Source organism: Gallus gallus, chromosome 12 (assembly GCF_016699485.2).
Source record: "Gallus gallus isolate bGalGal1 chromosome 12, bGalGal1.mat.broiler.GRCg7b, whole genome shotgun sequence".
NCBI classification, from domain to species: Eukaryota; Metazoa; Chordata; class Aves; order Galliformes; family Phasianidae; genus Gallus; species Gallus gallus.
Genome location: NC_052543.1, coordinates 14,973,357 through 14,985,857, shown reverse-complemented (window position 1 = coordinate 14,985,857; position 12,501 = coordinate 14,973,357). Strand labels below are relative to the sequence as shown.

At 37.8% G+C, this 12,501-nt stretch overlaps 1 protein-coding gene across 1 annotated transcript in view; it reads left to right on the top strand.

Moving 5' to 3' along the window:
- Nucleotides 1-12,501, top strand: part of SUCLG2 (succinate-CoA ligase GDP-forming beta subunit) — a 102,233-nt gene that overhangs the window by 40,085 nt on the left and 49,647 nt on the right. Inside the window, exons 3-5 of the mRNA NM_001006141.2 lie at nucleotides 7,681-7,780; nucleotides 7,907-7,997; nucleotides 11,925-12,077. Of these exons, the coding sequence (NP_001006141.1) occupies nucleotides 7,681-7,780; nucleotides 7,907-7,997; nucleotides 11,925-12,077 (344 nt within the window). The remainder of the gene's footprint in view (nucleotides 1-7,680; nucleotides 7,781-7,906; nucleotides 7,998-11,924; nucleotides 12,078-12,501) is intronic.

Genomic DNA, 12,501 nt, shown 5'->3' with positions numbered 1-12,501 from the left:
TTGCCAGAGGGCTAGTATATTTCTTTTTCATACTGCCTAATGCCATGATAAATATGCTTATTTTCCTCTTGCAGTGTTTCTGTGCTTTAAATATGTATTTCTCCATTTATTTTTTTAATTTCACTACTTCACCATTTTTTAAGCCTTCACATGATGAGTGGGTTTTTTTTGTTTGTTTGTTTTGTTTTGTTTTTCTGTTTCAAACTTGGTTAACTTGATTTTCTAGATCTGGGCTTCAGAAATGAATAAGCATTTGCTCAGAAGTCTGCCATTAGTCAACCTTAACAGAAATGAAACATCAGAACCAATTCAAATCAGTTTTTGTCTTTGTGGCTTTTCTTTTTGCACTAGGGTGAAATTTCTTAATATTCCAGATGGCCAGGGCCATACCTGTTCATCTATGAAGTCCCACTTACATCTACAAAAGAACTTAAGTATCACTTAGCCTTGTGCAAACCCTTTGCTTGCCAGCTCTGCTCCTTGATTTTACTTCATCTAGATTTCAGACCCGTTATCAGATGTCTATTAGAAGCCATAAAAAACCTTTATGGCTTTAATCTCATATTATTTTATATGAGATAGTAGTTATTTTCGTTGTGTGCTTTATGATATTCTTTTCCTTGCCAAAAAGAAAGTGCTTCCATAAATTAGACTTGATTTGTGTAGCAAATAATTACCACCCAGTTGTTTCCTGAGTGATGACCAATCTAGCATGATTTTCTTCAGAGGTTCAGAAAATTTTCAGTTTTACAGCAAGAATCTTTGTACTTAGTTCTTCTATCGGAGCTCGAAAATGGTTTGAACTGCTGGAGAACATTGCAGTAGTATTGGACTTGGTTCAGATCAAAATACTGCCAGATTCGCTGCACCTTTGCATGGTTCTGGTATTGGTCTGAATTTACGTGCTTATGGTCTGAACAGCAATAGGTATTGTGTTTGATGCAGCCCTATAAAATGAAACAACAGCTGAGGGCTGCAAGTCTTATAGGTAGAGCAGAATTGTTTAATGGTGACTGTCTTGGGAAAGAAACATTAATTTTGCTAAAAATGCAGATTTTCAGCTAAGAACAGCTAAGTATTTTTACTTAAATCAGTAGAAAAGTTTTAGTGTGGATTTTAGTTCTTCATTAAGAAACGTTCATGAAACATGTCAGAATCCCAGCTCGTGGAATATTTATGCGTGTACTGAAATGCTAAGACGGCATTAGCGCATGCTTGAAATTAAGGAGATAATGAGCTGTTTTGATGAAAGTGTCAGTGTTATGAATTCATGCTCATCACTCTCAGTTATTATGAAGCAGAGATGACTGCTGCTGATGCGATGAGGAGTGCCGTGGGAGCAGGGAGATGCCTGAGACCGGGCAGCACATGCGCATCTTACGCTCTCAGGTCAGTTGGTGTCAGGGCCTCTGTCCTGCCCCACTGCTGCTGCCAAACATTTAGAAATTGGGCCCAGAGCAGCTTTTGATTTCCTTCTCGTGTGTTCCCATTCTTTCAAAGGCTGTTGATTTGGTGCCCAGTGACGATGGTGTGATGCGCTCCAGATTTCTTTTAGCTTTGTCCTCTGCTGCAGTGCTTATCCTTCGAGGATCTCACCAGGCATGGTGGGCCTGGTTGTAAGGCTGTGCTTGGCAAATCCTGACCGCATGTATTGCAACTAATGCACGTTCCCCAGTTTTTCTATTCTCTACACTAACTACTTATTTTTTGAAATAATCTCTACGGTTCAGTAATGGACAAAAGAAGCAGAATTAGTCAGTAAGACTTTTTTTTCTTTCTGGCTTGTCTTCCTGATATGTAATCTCAAAGAATGAAGTTTTGAAATCCTTCCAAGAAAGCAGGTGTGTGTATTGTTGCAGCTAGGGGCGAGAGCAGAGTTGGTTCTTAATGACTGCTTGACTTCGACACTACAGATTGCATGAAACCTGTTCTCTGAATTGCATTAAAACAAATGGTGTTGTGGTATTCAATCAGGAATTTAGGATGCAGTTGAACTGCCTGAGTCTGCTAACTTCTGAAATATGTTTATAAATATTTAAAAAAAAAAAAAAAAGAAGAAGAAAGAAGGCAAAGGAAACTTGAAACAAACAAAAAAGGTTATAGTGAAATGAATTTACTGAGATTTTTCTTTGTTTTTCCAAAGTTTATAGTTTTTTCTAAACCCTGGGTCTATTGCAGAGTAAAATCTCCATTAAAATTAATGAGAACTTAGGTTGAAAAGAGAAACTCTTAAAAATTGGAAAATATCACAAACAAGATAACTGATCAAATGTAAAACGTGCATACAATGAAATAATTTTAATGTGGAAAGTTCTGTTTTGGATATCTGGCTTAATGTGCATAGTTTTTCATTCTACTGGCCCTTTGTTGTGTAAGTAATTTATCAGCTTTAACTTAAATATATAAAGTGAGAATACCTGCTTACTTTGAGGTTTAAGGGTGCAGTATTAACAGTGAGCTTTAGCGTAGTTGACTTTTATCTAGCTTTAAATTTTTTATCACTTGTGGAGTATGTAGTAATGGCTATGAAAGCAATTAATAACAACACTGACAGAATCAAGAGACTGACTAATTTATCATTATAGATTTTAATGAGGCTTATAATCTGGCAATAAATATACAATATATCTAAAACCATGGAATCATGAAAAGGATGATTTATTTAACTTTAATTCTAAACTAGTCTGAAAAAACCAAAGCATATAGAAAGTAGATGTATAAGAACATAATTCCTTTTTGGTTTTATGGAGCAGAAGAATGGGAATAACAGAGGAAAGGAGTTTTAAATTCAAATCAGAAGATGGATGAAGAAACACAAATTGATTTTTCAACTTTGTGCTGAAGGTGTTTAAGCAGTGCAATAGTTTGGTAGATGTGGGAGGAATCTTCTTGTGGTCAGCTCCCATTCCCCATCTCAGTCTGTAGATGACAGACTGACAGACAGAGCCTGGGGAACAATCTTAGACATCCCTGGAGCACTCAGAACTTGGGAGCAGCAGGAGAGGCAATAACTTCTCCTTGGGAAAAGTTGTCACAAATTTTGGGGCAAGTCCATGTAAAGAGGCCCAAATATGAAAAGTTCATAGTGAAATTTGAAGATTCAGTGTTCAGTTTGGGAATTATGCTGTTACCATTTTTAACTATTATTGTATTATGCTTATTATCCATCCTTATAGCTTTTATGCTTCTCCCTTCTCATGCTGAAGCAAGTACACGAGAGTGTCTCTGGACAATAATGTTAAGAACAGTAAGCACCTGGCAGGATCCTGCCTGAGTGGTATAGAGGAATTGCTGTTCTTTCCCAAAGGAAAGCTAGAAACTCCTGGAGTAGAGTTAAAACAAGGCAAAAATAAAATAAAAGAGGACAGGTGAAACCCAGAAAAGTTTTTACTATCAAATCAGATAAGGTCAAATTTGGGAGTTGAGTTTGTCTCTGCCTTCCACATCTCAGAGTTCCGCTTACGAGCTTTAAACTGCAGGCTCCATTTGGGGGAGATTGGACGTTATCCAGAAACCTTAAAGGGCACCTTTGCATATCAGCATTGATGAGGAAGCTGAAGCAGGAAAGGTTTGGAAAAATCACAAAGCAGGTTGGGTTCAGTGTTTATGGTCCCATTTAGGTCAGTAAGCAGACACTGCTTTTGCAAGATGTGAATTAGGCCTGTCCTCAATGTGTCTTCATCACACTGTTCCCATGGGTTACTTCCATCTCTGTTGCAGTGCGTCCTAACCTCGTAACAGGAGAGATGCCTGAGTGTGGCCCCTTTCCTGTCATCGGTTGCCTTACACTGGGGCAAAAATACACAAATGTAATACTGAATGAGGCTCTGCACTTTCAAGAGGTGCCAACGCTAATTAATTTTCACAGAACCCCTGCAGACGGAGAAGCTGAGCTGCGGAAGGTTGCATGGTGAGACAGAGATGTCATTAGGATGCCGTGTGAGGCCACCTCCTGCTCAGCCCCGTGCTCTCCCTGCAGCATGTGCTGCCCTGCCGGGGTGCTCTGGGGTACAGATCTGTTGTTCAACAGGCACGAGTGAGGCCTTGTGCTGTGCAGGTTTACATTCCCTGTTCTTTAGAGCAGCTTATTTTTGGTAAGCTACAGCATGCTTTAATGTGATTGTTAACATGGCTAATTTGCAATCACGCAGTCGTATCAATAATAATGGAAAGTTGTTCACAGGTAATAAATTAACATACCATATAACAAGCAGAACTGTGGTTCTTAGTATATTGTTTCACGATCAGGAATTCAGTAGTTAAATATACACAGCAGTGGGCTGAGAACAAGCTGTTCATTTTTGCTGCAAGCATTACCAGTGGACCAGAGTAATCATAGCTCCCAAAAGCAGGAGTGATTTTATTGATTCTAAATAGGCTTTCATTATAGAGCTGTGCCTGTTGCACTTGCAAGGAGCAGCTCTGCCATTGGTATGCACTGCGCTGAGTGCAGGGAAGGAGATGTGTTGCTGAGTGCAATGTGGAGGATGCTTGTGCCTTAGAGTTTTGTATGCTGTTCTCCTGAAACAGTGGAATTCAGTTAAAATAGAAGTACTTACGGCTTTTTCCTCTGTTGTTAGAGGAAGTGTTAGAAATGAACGTGGTTGGACCCAGTTGCAGTTGTGAAATTGTGAACTTGAGGGATTACAGGCCTATTGTAGTTAATGGCATCTGGCTTAGGCATGAGCTGTATTTTGGTCTGTCTAAAATATATACAGATATGTGCATATTTGTATATAATTTTTTTCTGCAGGGTAATGTAAAACGTGTATGCATATGTGTATGTGATTCAATAAGCAAACTGTCAAGTCTGAGATAATAATGCATTCAAGTTAAAATTAGTTAAGAACACATACTGTTACCAGAAATGTGTCATTAATCTGCAAGAAGTTTGCAACTGTTTGCTGCTAAAAGAGTGACAGTAAAGTCTTTTTTTCTTTAACCTTAAAAATAATAACAAAAAATGTTGAATCTGTGGCATCAGATCTGTGTGCGCTTAAGAAACAGTCTGTGTGGGTTGTTTTTGTTTTGCTTGCTTGCTTGTTCTCATTTTCCAGAGAGTCTTATCAGCCACTGGACATAAAAGTTCATTGGAGCCTTCATTACCAAATGCAGTGCTGTTGAAAATGTTGCACTGTGCTTTATGGGGATGTAAAGACACATTGTTTCTGCTAGGTTCTCTTCAAATGCAGTATTTATAACTACTCAACCTGCCCTAACACATTTTTCCAACCTTCCTACAGCAGTTTGGAAGGCTGCTAATTTAAATTAATTACAGCTTTTTGTTTTTAATAAATGTAATACTGACTTTACATATTCCTTTTTAGTTCTTGTTTGTTTTTGCTAGTGCCTACAAATGAAGGTGAAGGCGAATTAATTGCTTCATATATCCCAGCTAAAACCACGTTTCTCTTTTGGGGTGGATTTTCATAGCAAGTTGGGAACTCAGGCAGGAGATGGCATTCAGACAACTTTATGTGAACGTTTCAGGAAACCAGCTCTTTAAATAAAATGGTGTTGTTAAGTAGTGAATCAGCTTGGTAAGTACTGAATGATCAAGCCTAGTTACTGTAAAATAAGATCTGGCTGGTTTACTTCATTTTACAGAGCTTGGGCAAATAACTATTGAATTAAATTGCTTCCTGTTGGTTTCCCCAGGGCAAGCAGAACCTGCCGTACCGTGCTCTGCCGAGCTCCCACATTGATTAGTTCCTCAGGTCTAATCTTTACGTGCTTATGCTTACTTTCTAGTGTGCTTATTTATGCTTTTGATAGTTGTTTTTCTGAAGTCACTGCATTGCCTCGATAGTCCTCTAGTGGATTCTGAAAACGTAGACGTTAATTCCTTTCTCTGTCTTCGTTTGTTGTGACCAAATGAGGATAATCAACACTCCATACCGTGCAGGAATGAAAAGGAGCTGCTGGCCTAGGATCCGTGCACAGGGGGTAATCAACACTCCCCTAACTGACATCACATCTCACTGACATCCCAAACCCACCCCGTCGGTGTGGTCGGCACATAAACTGGTCTAATTAATTGTTTGCAGCATCTATTAACAATACTATATCAGATTCATTATCCCAGCACCTACTGTAACATTAGGGCGTACTGCTGTAGCTTGGAAAATGATTTATGGTTTTAATTCATCTTAATAATTTGTGTGCTTAGAAAAAGCTTGATATGAAACTTTTTGTTGCATTTAAATTTCCTTGTTATCTCCCTTGGAGTGGCATGAGTAATAGGGAGCTGAGAACATATATTCAAATGCATGAAGTATTTTCAAGGAGGCTTTTAAGGTTCAGAGTGATATATGTCAGGTGTTACTGAACGGATAAATACGTGGAAGGATTTGGGGTTGGAAATCAGTCACTTTTGATACAGTGCCTCCAATAGCTACCTTGAAAATACGTTTCTGCCTTAATGCACAAAACAGAATATTTATTTCATAGTATTTATTCTGTCCTAAGATCCAACTTGCTTTCTATTCACTGAAGTTTATGTTACTGGCACTTTGAAATGATGCTGTATTAGAACTGGTCTTCGCCAAAAAAGTCTGCACCTCCAAACTTGTATTCAATCATCTGCAAAGTGTTTGTATGTAATACGAGCCTAGGAAGCCTGTGTTTGTTTAACTGTAGGTATCTGTACCCTCTGTGCCATTTAAGCAGCAAGTCTGTCAATTTAATGTGAAATTACCATGTTTTCTTGCGTACTTGTATCAACCGGTTTGATTCAAGGGGTGACCTCATCCAGGCATCACTGCAGTCAGACATCTCCCCAGAGTTCAGAGGGAACCGAGTCAGTCACAAAACAAAAATGTTAGCCTTTCTGAGGCACTGTTTAATGTTGTGATCATATCAGGGTCTCACATTTTGCAAAATACCCGGTCGTATTTTGACCACTGAGAGTAGTGTTGGTGTATATATATAAGCATCCTATAGCCTAGCTGACATTTATGGTTCAAGAAGTGCTTTGGAGTTCAGCTGGTTTTGGTTGGCTATTTTCTTCTCCCCCTTCCTCCCCTTCTACTCAGAAGGATGTGAGGATCCCTTCGGTTTGGAATGTGGATCTTATTGCAGTTAATTCTGTCTCTGAGTCTCACTGCACTTTCTTGTCACTGTTATACTCACATTACCACGGATTGAAATGATATCTTGCCTCGTGAACAGGATAACATGTTTTCACAGCTACTGCCCTTGCTCTACAATTACCTGTCCTTTGGGGATGAAGATTTCTTCTTTTATGACCACATCCATAGCCTTGCCTACACGTACTCAGAGAAAGGACTGGAATTTATTATCCTCAATGAGCATTTTTGTTCTGCATTCAGTACAAAATACGGCTTGATACATCCTTTAAAAAAGCCATGCTAGAGTGTAAGCTGTCAAACTGTATACTGGTGATACATCTTGTTGTGCAGGTCATGTAGTATTGATAGCATGATTTTGGTCTAAATAATGATGTATTTATCCAGCTAATAGATACTGTCTATTTCTTCAACATCTGATTTGTTTTTCTTTTTGCCAGGTGGTTTTACAAATGGTGAATTTAATTTTCTCTTATTGTTTGAAATGCTCATTGTTTTTAAACAATCTAACCTGAAAATGCTTCTTTAAACTTAAGCTAACAAGCTCAGTAAATGGCACATAGTAGAAGAGCATTATGTTTTTCTCTTACAGAGGCAAAGGAAATTGTTCTGAAGGCACAGATTCTGGCTGGAGGGAGAGGAAAAGGTACTTTCAACAGTGGATTGAAAGGAGGAGTCCATCTAACTAAAGAGTAAGACTTGAAAATTGAGAAAGTATGCATAAACTGCTTCTATAGTAATATCCAAGCTGTTTACAATAGCTATGTAGGTGTTTTCTAGTATCCTTCGATAAGCTAACCTTCTTCCTTTGTCTGTAGCCCTAAGACTGTTGCACAGCTTGCTAAACAGATGATTGGGTACAATCTGTCAACAAAGCAAACTCCAAAGGATGGTGTGAAAGTGAAAAAGGTAAGGTTTTGCCTGTTGGAAATTGAGAACTGTTTAGCTGCATTGTGTGTTAACATACTGAGCTGCATGTCATAGATTTTTTTTCCATTCCTTTACCAACATCACATTGATTTCATCCAGTTGATGAAAGAAAAAAAACAACAGATTACTCTTTTTTTTGTGTACATGTGTTTAGTCTATCCATTTCAGTATGCCTAGTAGTGGAAAAATAATTTCATTTTTGCAACCTGTGATGAGCAGAATCCTTTCTTATTGCTTCATCCTTCATCAGATGTGTACTCGATGCTGGCAGAACTCTGTATGACATAACTCTTCATGTTCATTGACTTTCCACTACAGGAAGTAATATGTATGTGGTAATTTGCAGTATAATGATCTTTAATTCATTCACCACAAACTTTGGGAATGAATGTTTCATTATGTGTTGGTCTAAATAACCAAGGCATAGATACCACTTCAACAAGATTCACTTCTTAGCTTGATGAAAGTCAGAAAATCCTAGCAATTACATACCTGGTGTATATATTTTATGTCTTGTTTCGTTTTACTGAGCAAAGTTCTTCAGGCAGGTGTGTAGTTTAGACCCACACTGCATCTGATGCCAGGAGATAATTTGGCATGAGCTGAAAGGAACTGTAGTTCACTTTTTAATATATTGTGAACAGCTTGGTATTAGCATAGAAGGGGAACACTTGTCTGGAAAGCTGCTGTCTAATGAGGGCTGCAGGAAAGTGCTCAGGTGATTCTTCTCTTGGGGAGCACAGACGGCAAGTTACCATCACTCCTGATAAGGTGTTAAAAGAAATACTAGATATTAAACAGGAGGAACAGTATTAAGGTATGTCTCTTAGAGATTGTGATAACACTAAGGATATATAAAGGGTGTGTGTCTGTGTGTGTGTATATATATATATATATTTCCCATATGAAGGCACTGTGCTTTGAAAAAGCAGCTTTCCCTTATGAATTATTTGATTCTATCATTTTCCCGTAGTTAAACTACTTAAGAATATATCAATACAGGACATTTCCCTCCTTTGTCTGAGTGCAAGTCTGTTCATTCAATTGCATGTTCATCTCTGACAAAGGAACTTCCAGTTTTTCTTTGAAATTAATAGAAATGAAAGAAAGGTGTTTTATTTTCCAAACAAATTATATTTAGATGCCAATTTACCATGTATAGAATAGCTGTTGAGTCAGCATATATGAAGCTTAATGTGAAGTATATGCCACTGAATTTCAGTGGTACAGGAAAAGTAGACTCGATAGCTAGATAGATATGTTTCTTTTGCTACTAAGATATAAAGAAGCATTGCAGGAAATACTGTAAGCATTTTAACTGGTTGCATGATAAATCTATGCCATGCTTTTCACAAGAAGTGGATCGTCTATTGTCAGACATTATACACTGATGATACAGTTGAATTTTGAAAGTCCTAGCCTACCTAATTGGTATGTTTGTCACACATTACTTTCTGCAAAGCAAACAGTGAGCTGGTGTAAAGGCAGGAAGTCACACAACTTTTAGATGTATTAGTAAGGGGAAAAGATCCTTTTTTGTACGATTAGATTAATACAGAACAGAAAAGGGAGCTTTCAGCTTGCTTTCTCAGCCTGTGCAACTACTACAGAATTTAAAGTGTGTTTGTGAGTTTTCAGATTGATGTTCCTTAAATAAATAGCAGTCTCCTCAGTAACTTCATAACTTGGAAGCTGTTTTTGTAAGTTTACATAAAATCCTCTCGTGGCAGCTTGGAATTTGGAGAGCCTGGTTATCTGAGAAGACAGTCTTTTCTTATCATGACAACCTGAGAATTTGCTACCTATGTTTTCTCCCCAAGCAATAACAGAATTAATGTTTTGAATATTTGATTCAGTATAAAAGAGCCGTTATAGTTACACTCAGTAAAGTAGCTGTGACTTATATTTTCAGGTGATGTTTTTAAGAAGGAAAACTTGAAGTTATCAGGAAGTTTTGGGGAAAAAAGTATTTTTCCCTAAGGCAGTTTTAAAATATAAACCAAATGTGGTAAAGTAGCTAACAATACCTTGCATTCTTTGTCATAAGCAAAACAGGAAAAATATTAGATGCATTAACGGTTTGTATATTCAATTACACCAGTCTTAAATGTTCATGGATGTGTTTGCTTTAGTTTTGTCATGTGAATGGTGGGTAGACTTTAAGAAATAGTGTTTATAGACCTTAAATGCCAGATTACCTGCTTTTGCTTTGCATCAGACAGGGAGGATGGTGTAGGAAAGTAACTTTTTGCGTGGCACATTGCACAATCTGACAACAGTTTGTATTGGCTGCTACAGAATAGACAGACTAGCAGTAATTTGGTGTGGGAAGACAAGTATTTGGTAATGTTGGCACTGTTAATTCACAATGGTGAAGACAATCATTTGGATCTGAAGCAGCAGATAACAGATTTAATAGCATCAGTCCCACCTGCTGTGATGAAACGGTAGTCCTTAAGGCTTATGCTGATTTCTGGCCTGAGCCAGGCCTGGATCCTGAGGGCTCTGGAAACTGAACCACTCCAAGAAGCTCCAGTAGGACCAGGTGGTTTTGTTTGACTTGTGTCTAAAGCAATTGACTCACGTTTTTCAGATGCACTGATACAAGATATGTATGAAGGTGAAACTACATATGCAGGTAAAAGGTGTGTTTGTGACAAATCCAGATTTTTTTGCTTCTAGTTTGATGAATAGTGGCAGGTAGCTGAGCTATGTGTCTGAAATGGGCTTCTAGCATCCCCTTATAGAAGCCTTAAATAGGCAGATGCTTGTAAGAAATGTGGTATGGTAGTTACCTGTATTCTTAGTTTGTCTCCTTTCCCTGAGTTTTCTTTAGTTTCCTTTGGAACAGTTGGTAGTTTGAAGTATTGCTTTATATTACCCGATGTTATATAAAGAAAGCAAGGTAAAATAAGAAGGAAGCAAAATTACTGTAAATAATATTTTCTTCCAAGTCAAGAGAATAAAGAAATCGCATCTTTCCTTCCATTCTGACCACAGAGGGCTTCATTTAATTTCTTCTCTCTTACTTTTTTTTTTCCTGTTTTGTTAAGATGTACAATCTGGCAGAAGGTAAGTACATTCTTTGTTATGTACTCAGGAGTAGAATGTCAAAAAAGCAAGTTGGGTGAAAGTACAGTGCATCTTTCTTGTTTGTAGTCCTTGAACTATTAAAACCCCAGAAATATTTCCTTGATGGAACACATCTTGCTGGGTAGACAGTTTTAATACTGCAGGTGTGTGGACTCCTTGTGTGCTCCATGAGTTTGAACTACTGACTGATAGAATGCATTTCACCTTATGCTTCATTCAGAGTGATGATCTTTGTCTACGGTCATTTTTCAAAACTGTCACCTGATAAACAGACCGTGTTAGAAAGGCTTTGCCATTTACTCTTTTTAAATTGTATTAATCTTAAAGAAATGTTTTCCGTAATTTCTGCTGCTTCCATTGAAATATACAAAATAGTAGCTCTGCTAAGGAGAATTATTGTCAGAAAGAGAAGCTGTAGTGAGAACTGAAGTGCAAAGGTGACTGCTTAGCTTCCAGATGGAAAAGCAAAATGGTAGTGCAGAGCCTCAGTCTTTGCACTTGAGATTGTGGCACACGTTATGATCATAAGAACAATTGCTAATGATTATGTGCAGATGTTTTTGTTTTTTTAAGATGAGGAATGTTTGGGGGGATTTGGTATTCTTCCATCAAAACACAGGATTTTCTGAGACATTTTCCAAGCTGTAAAACTACTTAATTTCTGAAATAACTTTTAGGGATGCATCAGAAAGCCAACATGGAAGAGATTTTAGAGCGCTCACTACCTTGATACATTAAGGAAATAAAGCTGTGTTCAGATCAGATGGCACCAACTCACTGTTCTGTTTTCTTCTCCCCTGTATTGATTTTCAGGTGATGGTTGCAGAAGCACTGAATATTTCAAGGGAAACATACTTTGCAATCTTGATGGACAGAGCCTGCAATGGACCTGTAATGGTTGGCAGTCCACAGGGTGGTGTTGACATAGAAGAAGTTGCAGTTACTAGCCCGGAACTTATCTTTAAGGTATTGAAATAATATTTTAGATCCAGCATTTCCCTTATCAGTTATAAAAAAATAATATATCATAATTTTTTTCCTTTTTTCTTCATTCATGCCACTTCCAAATATGGAAAGAAGATAGCAAGAACCACAGAAATTGCATTTCACTAAATAAGGGGCTGAACATACCATTTAGTAAAGGATGAAGTGTGCATAGCATTTGATTTATGTCAGTATTTGTGTCTGCAGCTTGATTACGGTTCGACTGGATGATCTTGTAGGTCCCTTCCAACCCTGTGATTCTATGATTCTGTGATTCTAAGTGTGTAAATTTGGCTGTTACATGATACGTTGAACTTAACATATGAAATGTTTTATGAGTGAGTTGGTGCTTTGCTTTCAGGAAGGTACACAGTTCTTTCACAAGCGGGTCATTGCCAGTATGATT